At 38.9% G+C, this 16,897-nt stretch overlaps 2 protein-coding genes across 10 annotated transcripts in view; one reads left to right on the top strand and one right to left on the bottom strand.

Annotated features, from left to right (window-relative positions):
• Nucleotides 1-16,897, top strand: part of LOC122556527 (vascular endothelial growth factor C-like) — a 92,958-nt gene that overhangs the window by 72,078 nt on the left and 3,983 nt on the right. For 3 of the 6 annotated variants that reach the window (XM_043703273.2, XM_087995208.1, XM_087995207.1), the window contains exon 7: nt 2,589-9,621. The exons of 1 other annotated variant lie outside the window; for it this stretch is intronic. In XM_043703273.2, coding sequence (XP_043559208.1) covers nt 2,589-2,706 — 118 coding nt within the window. In that variant the 3' untranslated portion in view covers nt 2,707-9,621. Of the gene's footprint in view, nt 1-2,588; nt 9,622-16,897 lie in introns of those variants that run through there. 2 more of the 6 variants (XM_043703272.2, XM_087995206.1) reach the window with 1 other exon arrangement.
• The window catches only part of hmgxb3 (HMG box domain containing 3), a 92,469-nt gene continuing 88,875 nt past the window's right edge, over nt 13,304-16,897 (bottom strand). For all 4 annotated transcript variants that reach the window (XM_043703262.2, XM_043703264.2, XM_087995201.1 and 1 more), the window contains exon 22: nt 13,304-15,963. In XM_043703262.2, the coding sequence (XP_043559197.2) occupies nt 15,517-15,963 (447 nt within the window). In that variant the 3' untranslated portion in view covers nt 13,304-15,516. The remainder of the gene's footprint in view (nt 15,964-16,897) is intronic.

Below are 16,897 nucleotides of genomic sequence, written 5' to 3'. Positions count from 1 at the left end.
TTCTCTTCATCCATTCTACTACATACTACTGCAAAAAGTCCAGTAGGTTTGTCAAACATGATTTCCCTTTCATAAACCCATGTTGATTTTCTGTACTACCGTTGATATTTTAAGTCTACCGTTGCCACATTCTTTATAACAAATCCCAACATTTTCTGTACTACTGAAGTCAGGCTAACTGGTCTCATTTTCCCCTTCCCTCCCTCCTTTTTTAAGCAGTGGGGTGACATTTGGGTTTTCTTGGCATTGTGTCCTTGGCGACTCCTTTAGTTTCCTGGCATGTAGGATACCTCGGAAGATATAACTGCTGTGATACATGCATTTGTTTCTTAAATATTAACCATTGCTTATCCACTGTCATGTTTTTAATGAAATTACTCAGTATATTTGCAGCTAACCTACTCCTCATACCTTTATAGATTCCGCTATTAAGATTTAGGACATTGGTTTTAGATTGGACTATTTCACATTCTATCCAATAAGGAACTCTATCATGTGAGTGTCACTTTTTCCGAAAGAATCTCCCACAAAACTATTAATTAACTCCATCTCATTTCACGTAACCAAATCTAGGATAGCCTAACCCTGGGGTTGGTCCCGCAATGTACCGATTTTAAAAAAGACTTCTTTAGTGTTATCACTAACGTGATTTACCCTGTCTATAAGATATTTAAAATCATCATGTTGACAGTAGCTCCTTGTTGCTACGTCTCTGATTTCCTGCTCAATGCCACCCCTACTTCACCACTACAGTCTGGAGGCCTATGGTGAACTGATTTACAACAATTTATGTTGTTAATTTATCTACCTTTATTGTGAATGTGAACAGGATGTCAGTAATGCAGCAGCTAATTTGAACACAGCAAGCTTTCACAAACAACAGTGCAATGAAGACTAGGTCATCTGATTTTCTGATGTTGATTCCAGGAGAAATATTAGCCAGGATAACATGAGGAGCTTTTCTACACTTGTTTGAAATAATGCCATTGGATTTTTGATAGGGCAAATGGAGTCTCAGTTTTATGTCTCCTTTGAAAGTTGGCATTTCAACAGTGCAACACTCATTCAGTATTGCACTGGAGTGTTGACCTTAATTTGTGCTCAAGTCCTGTTCTGGAACTTGAATTCACCTTTTTTTGACTTACACACACCAGTATTAGGAACAGAACCATTTGTTGTAAGTGTGAACATTCACTGAAATGATCAAACTAACTTCAGTAGTTTAGTTCAGTCATCTCACCCAAAATTCATCTCTCATCACCCCAATATCCTGTGAAATTAGCTCTCAAGGGCAAACTTCAAATCAAAAGCATTTTTAAGATGCATTAATTACACTAAATCAACCTCCCTCCCCTATGGCCACCATTGCAGTCATATTTTAAGATTTCTGATGATCACTCATGAAAGGAGATAATTTTGGTGTAATGTATTTAATTACACTGTAAACATTGAGGAAAGTTAGGGAGACAATGTGCAAAAGACAGATGTGTTACCCATTATATCAATTCCAAGTTTCTCCAGAGTAGACCCAGGGTTAATTGTCATTTTGTCTACTTGATGCTCTGTCCTGGAGTAGCCACCATCTTGAGGGTGCCCTAACAGAAGTGCTAGGCAGCTGTAATCCTTCCACATGATGCATTTAAGCATCTAAGTTCCGAAGTTGATTAAAAATGCGGCACTAGAACAGCTGATTTGCACAGATGTATTTACAGTGTTTTCCATTAATACATCCACCCAGATCTGCATACTCCTGATCATTTAGCTGTAAAGATACATGGTTACTGGATCATAGAATCTGATCAGTCTGCTGTATTCTTATAAAGTGAGTTATTCTAAACTGATAGAGCTGCACAACTTTGGGTTCAGTCAGACAGACAATAAATACTAGTGATGACAAGTTCACAAGTTACACCAAAGTAGAGGTGCACTTTTGCTATCTATGAAGAATTTTACACAAAAGAAAATTATAAACAATAATTTTCATGAAAGCTTAGTTTCAAAACATGAGAGATAGGTGATATAGCCTGCAAGTAATAATAGAGACAGCAAAAGGGAATAATTGAGAGAAAAATCAGGTCATGTAGATAAAATTATATTTTAAACAAATCAAATGAACAGATTTAAAATTATTGGGATCAAATATTTTAGTCTCAAGTTAATTCCACGGATTGGCTTGAAGGTTGAGGTGGCATGGTGGCTCAGTGGTTAGTGCTGCTGCCTCACAGCGCCTGGGACCCAGGTTTGATTCCAGCCTCAGGTGACAGAGTGTGTGGCGTTTGCACATTCTCCCCATGTCTGCGTGGGTTTCTTCCAGGTGCTCCAGTTTCCTCCCACAGTCTAAGGATGTGGCGGTTAGGTGAATTGGCCACGCTAAATTGCCCATAGTGTTCAAGGATATGTAGGTTAGGTGTATTAGTCACGGGTAAATGTAGAGTAATAAGGTAGGGACGTTACTCTTCAGAGGGTCAGTGTGGACCTGTTGGCCCAAATGGCCTGCTTCCACACTAGGGATTCTATGAACATGTTTGCCTCCTGTGCAAAATGTGTAATTTTGTTTTCTCTTTTTCTTTCCCTCTACAAAATAAAAGGTGCTACAGATTGCCTTGCAGAACTCAAGTGAAGCACTGCCAGTCAGGCTTTTACTTCAGTTATTATGTCTGCAGCTGTCTTCCATTATACATGAAGGAATACCAAATTGACGAGTGATGAACAGACTGCTTTCTACTTGCCTTGCTTCATTAATGAAGAATTTAAAATCTCAGCCTGCAGCACTTACGAAAGTACCATTTTTATTGGGATTCTACACAATCTACAGGTACACTGTCTCAAATCCGACATCACTCAGCATTGATACTGTGCCAGATTTCGGACTTTCCTAGATTTTGGATTACCCAATTTGTGTAAATGCCCAATAGATTCTAAGTCTGTATACAATCATGCGTTTTCAGTGAAAGGTGCAATCTGCCACTCCACGACTGCATCGGATCATGAAAAGTGCTAAATGCAAATGATGAACACGTTTGGACAGCAAATCATAAATGCTGTAAATATTGAGCAATACATGAAGGGAAAGTCTTAGAATAGATCTACCAGTGTGGAAACAGGCCATTCAGTCCATGCAGTCCACTCTGAACGTCCAAAGAGCATCCCACCCAGACTCACCCCCACTACCCTATCCCTGTAACTCCACATTTTCCATGGCTAATCCTAGTCTGCACATCTTTTGATTGTGGGAGGAAACCCATGCAGATACAGGGAGGACTTGCAAACTCCACACAGCCAGTTGCGTGAAGGTGGAAATGAACCAAGGTCACTGGTGCTGTGAGGCAGTAGTGTCAGCCATTGAGCCACTGTGCAGTCCAGTTATTGGACAATTCTAGTTTATGGACAGTTGGATTTGGGGTGGTGTACCTGTACTAGTAAGCTTGACACTGAAAACATACAGAAATACTAAGGAGACATCCCAGAGAAAGTGGGTTCTGGTTTGTTTACTACATGTTTCATTCCTCTTATAGCACACAAGGACTGAAGCCATTGGTGTGGTTGCTCATAACATGACTACAGCAAAATATTGTACACTCTATATTTAGATATTTTGTGCGCATTTCTATTAAGTTAATATCACTTCATATTACAAAGACTGACTCAATTTTAGAGGTAAGGGGATAGAACAAGTATTGACCAGATTTTGTGCAATCTGCTTGTTTCATTGTTTTTATTGACAGGTAGAATTTGCATTTGGAAATGAACTTTGATGCTTCAGAATGAATATGGTTGTTTTGTAGACCTTATACTGATTTTCTGCTGCTAATGTAGCAGTCAAGATATGCAAAATAAGTAAGCAATGAGATTTTACCAGTTCAAAGTCCAAACATTATAGTTTTTTTTTTGAGTCATGGAAAATGAAACCAGTAAATACTGAGGCACAAAATGTGCATTTAAGGGGAGAGGGAGCAAAGGAACACAGGTTGGACAATTTACCCTTGTTCTGCTCTCCATGTGATAATATTACAGAGCTATAGAGTCATACAGCACGGAAACAGACCCTTCGATCCAACCAGTCCATGCCCAATATAATCCAAAACTGAACTAATCCATCTAAACCTTTTCTATTCATGTATCTGTCCAAATGTATTTTAAATGTTGTAATTGTACCTGCATCCACCACTTCCTCAGGCAGTTCATTCCACATGCAAATCACCCTGTGTAAAAAAAATTGCTGCTCATGTCTTTTTTAAAACTGTCTCCTCTCACCTTAAAAAAATGCCTCCTCCTCTTGACATCCCCCATCCTAGGGAAAAGACAACCACCATTAACTCTATCTGTACCTCTCATTACTTTATAAACTCCTATCAGGTCGCTTCTCAACCTCCTACACTCCAGTGAAAAGGTCCAAGTCTTTCTGTGTAACACAAACCTTCCATCCCCAGCAACATCTAGGTAAATCTCTTCTGAATCTGATTCAGCTTGATAATATCCTTTCTATAAATACTAGGTCCGAGTAATTCACATTATATCAACAGGGAGATAAAACAAATATCAGTTGTTACAGAAAATGTAATTTTCCACATAACTGCAACAAATCCATCAATGTGAGCTCACTTCATCCGTTCCACAGTCAGAAAGCTTAATGAAACCACGGTCTGAATCAATCTTCCAGCCAGTCTCTGTTCTGTAGCATTTTGCGTTATATTACACGTGCAGTAAAATAAAATGTAAAAATATCTAGTAAAAAATACATGCATTTGAACTCATGCAGAAAATAAAAAAAAGCTACTGTCCAATGCAAAGGCACCTATTGTGCCTTGATCAGACAACTGTGATCAACACAGTACCTGACCATGCAGAAGTTGTTGTTGTGTCGCCATAGTCTTAGCAGACCATAGGAGCTGCTCTCTTATTAGAGAGAAGTAACTGGTGGTGATTTAACCTGAGGGCCACCATACCTCAGATGATGGAAGAGGTTGAGAAGGAGAGTCCTTCATGGTAACCTCAAACCGGTGATGGGAATTGAACCCATGATGTTGGCATCACACCATTCTGTAACCCAACAATCCAGCCAACTGACCTGAACCGATTCCATGTGCAGAAATGCCTTGAACAGAAAACTTCCAGTAACATGCATTTTAAATGTTGCTTATGATGACTGTAGAAACATGGGAAATTTATGGCACAAAACAGGCCACTTGGTTCATTAATCTACTGGCTGAAAGAGCTATCCAGCCTAATCACACTTTCCAGCTCTTGGTCTATACCCTTTTATAAGCCATGTCACATTTTGTACTTAAAGTATTTCTTAAATGTGAGGGTTTTTGCCTTTACCAATCTTTCAAGCAATAAGTTCCACAACCCTCACTGAAATAAATCTTCTCCGCATCTTGTAAATTTAAAATGATGTGCTCTGATTATAACCTCTCTGCAAAAGAGAATTAGGACCCTATAATTTTATAGTTCTCAATTACAAGTTCTCTTCCCTTTGTCTTCAGCTGTAGGGTGACCACCTCTTTGAGCATGCTCCCCATATCTCAGCCTCAGCAATGGACTGCAATAAATAGAGCAAATACTCAACCTGTGAAACCCAGAGCTTGAGCTCCTCCAGCTGCCATCTCCTACACATACTAAGCAACGAGTTCTCCATGGTTCATCTCGCATAATTGATTAGAACGAGTTACCCTGCCATGCAAATTTTTTTTTTAAAATGGAAGAATTGCAGATGCAGATTTGGAAATCAGAAACAAAAACAGAAATTGCTGGAAAAACTCAGCAGGTCTGGCAGCATCAGAACTGGTGTTCTGAAGAAGGGTCACTGGACCCAAAATGTTAACTCTGATTTCTCTCCACAGACGCTGCCAGACCTGCAGAGATTTCCAGCAATTTCTATTTCTGTACCCTGCTATGCCCCTTTTATTAGACTAGCCAACGTTCTTAGTTTAACCCATCGCTTACCCTAGAAAGAAACTAAAAGTACCATTATTTAACCCAATTGCCTGCTGACCTCTGACACCGTTCCTTGGTTTTTAGATTAGATTAGATTACTTACAGCGTGGAAACAGGCCCTTCGGCCCAACAAGTCCACACCGCCCTGCCGAAGCGCAACCCACCCATACCCCTACATTTACCCCTTACCTAACACTACGGGCAATTTAGCATGCCCAATTCACCTGACCGGCACATCTTTGGACTGTGGGAAGAAACCGGAGCACCCGGAGGAAACCCACGCAGACACGGGGAGAACGTGCAAACTCCACACAGTCAGTCGCCTGAGGCGGGAATTGAACCCGGGTCTCTGGCGCTGTGAGGCAGCAGTGCTAACCACTGTGCCACCGTGCCGTACATTTGTTAATATGTACCAGCACCTGTGCTCAGTTCGGAGTTTGCTCGGTTTATACTTAGCTTACAAGTTTCAATCACTACTTGATCTGGTTCAAGTTATAGATAAATTAAATGAAATGTTTACCTGCTGCATAAACTATAAAATTGTAGCAAAAGGCAGCACCCTCTTTCTGTACTTGTGCTAAATTTCCACAGGCAGCAAATTCTCAAGTTCTGCATTGTTTGCAATGCATGTCTTGCCACCAAACAAGGTATATTTTTGTTAGCCTTTTGAGTAATATACAAATTGCAGCTACAGATAGAGCTTTTTCGCTCACAGTAATTCACAGCCATAATGGCTGATCATTTAATCCTCAACTCCACTATTCTGCCTTTTCCTTGTAACCTTTGATTCCTCTAGTGATTAGACATCTATCTATCGCACCCATGAATATGGTTGAACCAACTTCTGTAGCTTTTGTGGCAAAAAATTCCACTGTCAGAGAGAAGAAATTCTTCCTCATATCTGTCTTAAATGGATGTTCCCTTACTCAGAGATATGCCCTCTGATTCCAGACTCTGCCACAAAGGAAACAACCGGTTCACATTTATGCTGTCAAGCCTCCCAAGAATGTTATATATACAATTGGATCACCTCTCACTTTGCTAAACTCCAATGAATACAGCCCAATCTACTCCACCTTTCCTTGTAAGAAAGTCCTTCTATACCCAGTATCAACATAGGAAGCCTTCTCATGGAGTATTTCCAACACCAGTATGTCTTTCCTTAGTTAAGAAAGCCAAATTGCACAAAAGATTCTCGGTACGGTATAACTAGTGCCTTGTAGAGTTTAAGCAAAATCTCTCTACTTTTATACTCCATTCCCTTTGAAATAAAAGGGACCTTACATGCTATGTTTTTATGTGATTAATTCACAAGGAATCCCAAATCCCTCTCTGCTGTAGCTTTCTGGGACTTTTTTAATTTAAATGTTATTTAGCTACTCTACTCTTCCTGCCAAAATTTATAACCTCACATTTTCCCAGTTTACATTCCACTTGTCAAGTTTTTACATTAAGCTGTCTGTATCCTCACCATTACAGCTATTTTTCTACAATCTGCGAACTTGGCTCTAATTTATTCACTTTACTCATCCAGGTCATTATATTGTAAATAATTACTGTAAATAAGCTCTAAGCGCTGGTGGCACTTCATGAGTTACAGATTGCCAATCTGAAAATTACCTCTTATCCCAATCCTCTTCCAATATCCCAATATTCTATTAGTTAGCCAATCCTCTATCCATGCTTTATATACTACCTCCAACATCATACGCTTGGATAGCTGCTAAACACTTCAATTCCATGGGCAGTTTCTGTTAAATTAACTTTGAACTATTCATGGAATCAATCTCTTTATTAGCATGAAAGTAGATACGTTACGCTAAATAGTACATTATATTCTGCACATATAGTCAGACATTTAAACTTGCATACTGTCTGTTACCATAAGATTTTTTTAAAAAGTTCTCAAAGGATGATGCTGCGGTTTTGAAGGATATTTGCCCTGCTTTCCATTTTGAGTTACTTTAGGATGAAACATGAGCTCTATTGGTTGGCATGCAAGTTCCCCAATTCCTTTCTGTCTCCAAGCTATTTCTGAGGAGATGGATTTGGGGCGACCAGAGCTACCTGCCCATGCGGGGTCATCAATTGAGATTATTTGAAAGGGTGATCTGAATTAGACCAAGGTAGCTCTGTAGTCAGATTTCTCCACAAAAGCCATCCCACATTTTGGTGTAGCTGCTATATCTATTTTTAATTTAAAGACTTTACAACATTGGAGAGAAGTCACTTCCATTTTGAACTATACTGTCTATAACTTGCCTTTGATCACAATCTTTTGCTCCTCTCAAGTTGGAAGATCTCTGACTTGTCAATGCATGGGTTTGACCTTGGATTCTATCAGCTCCTGTTTCCCCATCAACAAAGGGAAAATTCAGCCCCTTCTTTTTCAGCTGCATTTAATCTTGTCCAATATCCATAAAACAATGGTTGATGATTTATATGACTGACACACCATTGATTTTTCATATCATAAAATCCCTACAGTGTGGAAACAGGTCTTTTGGCCCAACAAGTGCAAACCAGCCCTCCGAAGAGTAACCCATCCAGACCCATTTCCCTCCCCTATTATCCTATATTTACCCCGACGAATGCACCTAACCTACACAACCCTGAACACTATGGGCAAGATAGCATGGCCAATTCACCTACCTGCACCTCTTTGGATTGTGGGAGGAAACCGGAGCACCTGGAGGATACCCACGCAGACACAGGGAGAATGTGCAAACTCCACACAGTCACCTGAGGCTAGAATTGCATCTGGCTCAAGGCACTGTGAGGCAGCAGCGCTAACCACTGAGCCACTGTGCCACCCTAAATGATCTTCCCTTCCACCAAAGAACTATCTGGCATTTGGTCAACATCTCCCTGCAATAACCCATGTATGGAAAGGCAAGGACAAACATTCACATCAGGTATATCTGGAGCAGTCAGTCATAATATCCTCCTATTAAATATCAATTAACTTTTTGTCAGGATCATCTACAGTAAAGTCCTGAACTTTGACTAAATGACATATTGTCAGCAGACAAATCATTTATTATTTTGCACACTTTTTCATTTAAAGTCCACAATCTAAATAAATTCCAAGTGATATGCTTTCCTCTTGCACTTTAAAGGCATTATTTTCAGCTGGGACAAATCTGAGGTATAAATTTGATTTGCTTTGTTAGCATTTTAAATGTTTATTAATTCAGCATCCTCTCTGCCTGCCCACTTTCCCAGTACCTTCTCCATTGAATCAGAAATCACAGTTCGAGGATAAAATACAGACAAGTAACCTTCCCCTTCATCTGGTGACTCAGCTGTTATATTTTAGTGCATAATCCCACAATATGGGTCATTTTCCCTTGATGGCTGTGCCAGTCTCTTGAAAGAAGAGTATCTGATTCACTTCAATGCTCTTTCCCCACAGTCCTCAAAATTTGCACTGTTAGACAAACATTAGGTTCGCCCCTGAAAATCACTGATGGGAGTCTCCTTCCACCACCCTTTCAGGGCTGGAAATGTGTTGCTGGAAAAGCGCAGCAGGTCAGGCAGCATCCAGGGAACAGGAGAATCGACGTTTCGGGCATAAGCCCTTCTTCAGGAATGAGGAAAGTTTGTCCAGCAGGCTAAGATAAAAGGTAGGGAGGAGGGACTTGGGGGAGGGGCGTCGGAAATGTGATAGGTGGAAAGAGGTCAAGGTGAGGGTGATAGGTCAGACTGGGGTGGGGGCGGAGAGGTCGGGAAGAAGATTGCAGGTTAGGAAGGCGGTGCTGAATTCGATGGATTTGACTGAGACAGGGTGGGGGGGGGGAGGGGAAATGAGGAAACTGGTGAAATCCGAGTTCATCCCTTGTGGTTGGAGGGTTCCTAGGCGGAAGATGAGGCGTTCTTCCTCCAACCGTCGTTTTGTTGTGGTCTGACGATGGAGGGGAAATGTGTTGCTGGAAAAGCGCAGCAGGTCAGGCAGCATCCACCCTTTCAGGTACAGTCAGATTATAGATTTTCTTTTAAAAGAAAAATAAGTCTTGCAGCTTTATTGCCAATGGTCTTAAATCTGTGCCCTTTGAATACTAACCCTCCAACACAGTTGGTATATTTAAAGTAATTCCAATTGTTAATTTGTATATTTACTATTTGTAGTCTTTCTTCCATTGGTCACTTCTTCAGTTAACTACCTTAGAGAGAAAAAAAAATCAAGATACCCATGTAGGCGAAGGCTATTCACCTTGATATTTATCTCACAGCCTAACTGAACCCAGAAAGTAAAAACTGCTACTCTAGAATGATATACTGTGTGAGAATGTGTTTAAAAAGTGGACAGGGTCTCAATGAGACTTGAAGAATAATGTTGGATATAATTTTTCCAATGATGTTTGCTATCAGCAGCAATGTGATTTCACTACTGGTAGTATATTAAAGAGGTCAATTAATATAGTCATGATTTGGAGATGCCGGTGTTGTACTGGGGTGTACAAAGATAAAAATCACACAACACCAGGTTATGGTTCTACAGGTTTAATTGGAAGCACAGTAGCTTTTAGAGCGCCACTCCTTCATCAGGTGATTGTGGACAATTAATCAATTAATGTAGCTCTTTTACAAACCTTTGGTATCATTAATGCACAGGGGTCAGTGGATAGTTGCACAGGCTTACTTAAGGGTGCTTGAATAACATTAAAATTATGGAGAGAAGGATAGAATACAAATAGTTTTGTTTTGGTCCCTTAATTCAATCATCCTTGATGCATGGACACAAATCTGGGATTTACAGGACAGTAACATTGGTCCTGCTCATTGTCAGATTAGTTTAGGGATTCCATCATGTGTCAGTACTCTCAAAAGCTTGTTCATCAATAGCAATTACTTACAGAAGATGTGAGATGGCAACAATTACCCATTGAACTGAAATTCAGCAGAGACAGATCAGGAGAAAGAAGAATAACAGGAGGGAAAAGTGATCTTTTTAATTATTTTATGACTGCCACACCACCATGGTCAGTGGTTAATAATGTGCATCCTGTTATCTTCTATAATCACTCCTAGAAGATTATGATGTGCTAATTTAAACTATTGAGCAACAGCAAAAATAATTTTATAATGCAACTATTCAACCAATTTAATGATATCTCAGTCCAAGATATGCAATCATTAATAACATTGCCTATAGTTAGGCTGATGTGATTAATGCTACATTAAAATAGAGCATACATTATAAGCTGTATCACTCCACACATCGTCACATAGGAAAATTAATTTCCATGAAATGTTTTTGATTACACTATGGGTAATTTTCTATACAGAAGCTGTGAACATATGTATTAAACACAAATTTTCTTTATCAAAGACAAAATAATTGTATATTTATTGCTGGCTCAATGTTATAGTGTGTTTTAAGATGTGTACTAGATTTTTTAACCACCGAACATTTCTAAAATAAAAATTATATTTGTAAACTGGTTTGTACGTGTTCAGTATTTCACATTTCAATTTATAAGACAGGAAATCATTTTGCATTACTATACCAATGGTACAAGGGCTCATTTCTTTCACCAGCCACTTAGAGAGGATCAGTTAGAAGAAGGGAGAGTACATAATAAACACTGATCAGCAGAAGGTGCATAATTATTGGGCTGAATGGCTTGGTTCTTCTAAGCAGCTACCTTATTATACTACCTTAGTGCATCCCTTTAATCAACTAAATCTTCTCCAACATGATTTGTGCCCTGCCACAACATACATAAAGATTAATGAACTTTAATACAACCATGTTCCTAACTTTTGCCTCAGCATCCTTCCTGTACCTTGGTGGCATTATCAGTTTGCTCATTCACCCTGCAGTTCCTACTCTCATCTTTGCAAGCTGGAAGAATCTTAAAACAGTTGATCAATTCACTGAGGCCTCTACAACTCTACCTTCTTCATCCTGTTGTCTGATCAGTCACACCTGCTTGTTCTTGGCTAATAACCAATCAGACTTGCTATGCTCATGCGAACCTTAATCAAAGTAATGTGACTGCCTTTTGGAACCGCATGTCTAAGTAACCTATTGCTCCTCCATCATCCCCAATCCTATGTATTGCACTGTCTGCAACTCAAACTGCAGGTCGCTGACTCAAGATAAAGATTGTCATTCATGGTAGTTACGGTTTGAGAATGTTGTCCACAAGCTCCCACATGCTTCAGCCATAAGCTGTTATCTTTGTTGTGTTTGAATTAATCAAATAATTTATAAACATTCAATAAAATGTCTCTCCTCGCCACCATTAACTACATGAATTTAAACTTAATACAATAGCATTTTATCACTTAACCATGCCATGCTATTTTCCTTCTACTGGTGACCCTTAATAATGAATGAGATAGCCATTTGAGGACTATTTCTAACTCAGAATCCCTACAATCCATATAGAGGCCATTATCAAATCTCACCAAACCTCCGAAGAGCATTCCACCCATACCCATTTCTCACACTATCCCCGCATGAAACATGGCCAATCCATCTAGGTTACACATCCCTGGGCACTACAGGGCAATTTAACACGGCCAATCCTCCAAACCTATACATCTTTGGGCAGTGGGAGGAAACCAGAGTACCCAGCAGAAACCCATGCAGTCACGGGGAGAACATGCAAACTCCAAACAGTTGCCCAAGGTTGGAATTGAATCTGGGTTCCTGATGCAGAGACAGCAGTGCTAACCAGTGTCACCCATAGCTTTTTATACATACTCCCGAAAAGTGTTAATTCGCTCACCAAAAAACTTACACTTTCCGGTGATATTATTTTGTTTGCACTCTGTTTCAATTCAGGGCACTCATACATTTCTCAATCTTCCTCCCCAAAGATGCGTGCCACATCCAGTCTTTGTTCCTCCCAGGAATTGATGACACAAGCCTCCCAAGATACAAAAGTCCACACCACACCATTACCCCCCACCTCCCCGCAGTCAACGTGCTGACATGCTGAATGCTTCAAATTTTTGGCATGATAAATATTGGACATTTCAGAGACCAATTATACCATTACCCTATTTTTTGGATCTTTATTTCCAGATGGTACAACTGAGGTGCTCAACTGGTCAACTTCTCATTATCCAAGAACACATCATACATCATGTGTTCCAATGAGACTTCATAGGTCTGAAAATGAATTTTAATTTAAACACAAGGATAGCTGGGAGGGGAAAGTGCTTTTAAAATGTTTGCCAGATGACTCCAGAATCCTAGATACTGAAGATACCTCATGTGCAATAACCAGTGTGTGCATTAGTTTGTAGGTTAGGTTTTACATTTACAGAAAGGAAGCATGTAACCACTTAACTCGTTAATACTTTCTGCAATCTAACCCACCGGTAAACCTTAATAAGAAAAGCTACTAAATGTTGAAAATTAATAGTTTATTAGGGATTTCCATAACTCTCTGAATAAATCATCCTTCATGAATCATAGAAGTAAGCCCATTGTGCTAATATGGAACATCATCAACAGCACAATCATTTAAAGACTTGGGCACTGTCATCAAGACATGGGGCAACCTTCCTGTGGATCTCCCATTCTTGTTACAAAGGTATCCAACCTGGACTTGGACACCAGTTATTTCCAGAGGCAGTTACACATGATAAGATACATATATATTTATGAACAATTAATCTTTCAAGGCAATGGAAATAAATCTTGACATAGAGAAGTAATATTGCAAAAGTGAAGAGGGTAAATCATCCTATTGCCTAATTGTTTCAGCATCCTGCTCTCAGAACAGAATTTTGTCCTTGTAATAACAAGAAACTCAAAATTACTCAAAGTCTTTTAAACTAATCAAATAACTGTGGTGTGAGTCTGTCAAACTGTAAATCAGCACTTACGATACTTAAACAGTATTTACTAAAATTGTATGAAATGGTCTTGGGAACAATTGTACAGTCAGCAAAATGGTTGAAAAACAGTTCAGCACATTATTTCTGTAAATTAAGAATGATATTACATTTCCATTGTACTTTTTTTTATTAACATCAATGTCCCAAAGTACTTGAAAGACAACTTGTATACTGTTGCTAAGAATGTTTAGAAAGAAACATCACACTGTTGCATGGAATGCTCTTCTGAGGTTGGGGCTGAGATGTGTAGAAGGGTCAGTTACTGTGCAACAGGCTGTTCTATTATCTGAGTGCCCGATGTTGATCTAGATACTCAAAAAGGGAAACACTTCTATTCACCAGAATCATCACTGCTCAATTAATGAGTATACAAGCGATAACAAATTTAAAAAATACTCAATAGTACAGATGTTGAATATTGCTGGAAGAGAGACTGGAATTTTTGTCTTGCATTCAAGACAAATTCAAGAATGGCAATTCAACTCTCAGGCTTTGCAATGGAGAAATGAACAGGAACGATAGGTTCTCCATTCTGGAGGTAAATCCGAAAAGGTGCAAAGCTTGATCATATTCCTTTTGTTTGCAGAGAACGGATACCTGAGTATGAATGTATTTTGCTTCGAGAGAACATAAACAAGCCGTGTTATGAATTTAACTAATTATCTTAAGTTGATTATTATTGTAGCTACTAGTGCATTCAAGGTTTGCTCCGTGGGGGTGACACACCCGTGAAGTTACACCTAAAAGCAGACACTTCATTTTGGACTTTGCAAGTCTGGGGTGGTTCAGTACAGCCTGTAGGAATATGGTTGATTCAATCATCCAGTCATTGGGACACAGGGCCTACACACCTAGTATCTCATAGGCACAAATTCATGCACAATATTGCTCAATTGTGTAATTATAGAATGTCTGTTTTGACTCACTGCAACTCCAGAGTTAAAAATACCACTCAGCTTTTCACTGCATAGCAAGAATATAAAAAGTTAGTTACGTTGCCTTTTCTTGGTAAGTTAAGGTAGACTGGGCATTTTCTTTCAGTACTGAGGCCAACAGCCTTTGACTCACTTGAAATTTGTGCACTAAAGGTTTATCATTATATTCTAGCTTAATTTTTATATGCTCCATTACTGCGTCAAGCTTTTAAGATGATCAAATGGCTATGGCCATATTTGCAAGATGACTGGTAAGGCTAATCTTGGACAATATGAAATTGTGCAAATCCCAATCCATATGTTGGCCCATGAAATTAGAGTTTTGGTACACAGCAGTGTGGAAATCATCTCTCAACTAGCATATCAAAGAGGGAGAGTTTGTGCTCCAATACAACTTTCAATTGGAGCAAGGGATGGACTGCATTAAAGTATAAAGGGAAATTTTCAAATGCAGTTTATTGTTAATACTTCATTTATAATTTGGAAATGTGCCCGAGATAGGTGGTTAAAGTGCACTCCGTCACAAGAAACACATGGAAATGTTCATTAAAAAAAAAATTCTGAGCAGGTTTCTCTTTTTATCAATAGCAAATGCTCTGTGGTAATTTAATGTCACGTACAGCCCAAATCAAAGCTAACCATCCCTTACCAACATAATCGCTGACAGGTTTTGAAAAAAAAACTTTAAGAAATTACAAACACAATATTTTTAATTAAATAGAAGCACTGAATAAATACATTACTTGAGAAATTATTTTCCTTAACTACTTTTAAGGATCAGTTGTTATGCAAGCTCCTCAGTTTCACTCTCTGTGTTAAGGTGCGCTATTCCCAGTCTGTACAAGCTATCTCGTATCACCACCTCTCCAGGTTGACAGCTCTGCAACACTTCACTGATTTGTTGGTTTACAATGTCTCTGCTGGTGAGGAAGTCAACCAAACGATTATATAGAAAATAGTAAGTAGCATTTTCAAAAGTGATGGACTTTTGCCGCACATTTTGCACCTTGCTGTCTGGAATAGATTCGAGTATATCACTGTATGGTCCTAGTTCACTGCAAAGACTGATAGAGTGGTGTCCTGCTGTTGTGTTCTTTCCTGTGTTCTGGTCTTTATCATGGTATACAATTCTGCGAGCATTAGATTTGGTGATAGGATGTTGAATGTTATTCTCTGTTAGTAGTGCATCCATAGCATAGTGTTGATCAAGTAGCTCTGGACAGGACACATGCTGGAAAAGGAATCCAATATTAGGTCCAATAGCAGAATATTCACCAATATTCTGATATGCCTACTTCATTACCTACTACTTTGTAAAAAGCAGAATATAAGAATACATATAAGTAGAATAAAAATGGAATTATTCAGGTGGGTAGTTGAGAACTGATTAGCAACGTTAGTTTGCAATACTGCTTTATGGCTCCAAAACCTGAACTGTCGAATGATTGGCCTTCTACTGTTCCTTGTTTCTATCAATATTTTCACAAAATGCTATATTCTTGCAAAGAATAGAAAAATATGAAGAATAGAAAAATATGGAAATACATTGGTATTGCAATCTTCTCAGTGTCCAAGACAATCAATGCCAAAAATGGAAGAAAGAACAGACAGAAACTCAAATAAGCTCATGTTTACATTGTGTCTCTAATATCCTCTGGAGATTTCAAAGCATACAATTTTTTTCAAACAGAGTCATGAAGGAAAAATATGTTAACGATTTAAATTGTTGATCTTGGTTCAATGGTATCAAATCTTGCCTGAGTCAGTTCAAATTGCACCCTAAATATCAACATACAAAATCTCAGCAATGTGGTGGAGGGAATGTTGCACTATTGGAGAGGAGTGTCTTTCAAATGTTAAACCAGAGCTCCAAAAGCCCCTTCAGTAAAAAGACTACAATTATTTCCTGAAGAAGTGACTGAAAGAGATGGGTTTAACGGATTTAAAGAAGGGCCTTTAGTGTGAAAACTTAAGAACATTCAACATAAATGGAATTATTACTAGTAGGATGAAGAAATGAGATAATCATAAAGAGTGGGTTGTGACCAAAGAGATTAAATTGATGAATTGAGTTAGATATTGAAAAAGAAAAAAACAGTTAAAAGTCATAGCTAAAACTAACTAGCTGACAAATGCAATGCAAAAGCAGGTGGTATTTTTAGTTT

Source organism: Chiloscyllium plagiosum, unplaced genomic scaffold (assembly GCF_037043375.1).
Source record: "Chiloscyllium plagiosum isolate Xiang-an unplaced genomic scaffold, Cpla_swu_hap1 HiC_scaffold_16, whole genome shotgun sequence".
In the NCBI taxonomy this organism is placed as follows: domain Eukaryota; kingdom Metazoa; phylum Chordata; class Chondrichthyes; order Orectolobiformes; family Hemiscylliidae; genus Chiloscyllium; species Chiloscyllium plagiosum.
The sequence above is the reverse complement of the archived record's forward strand: the minus strand, read 5'-3'. Positions and strand labels throughout refer to the sequence as shown.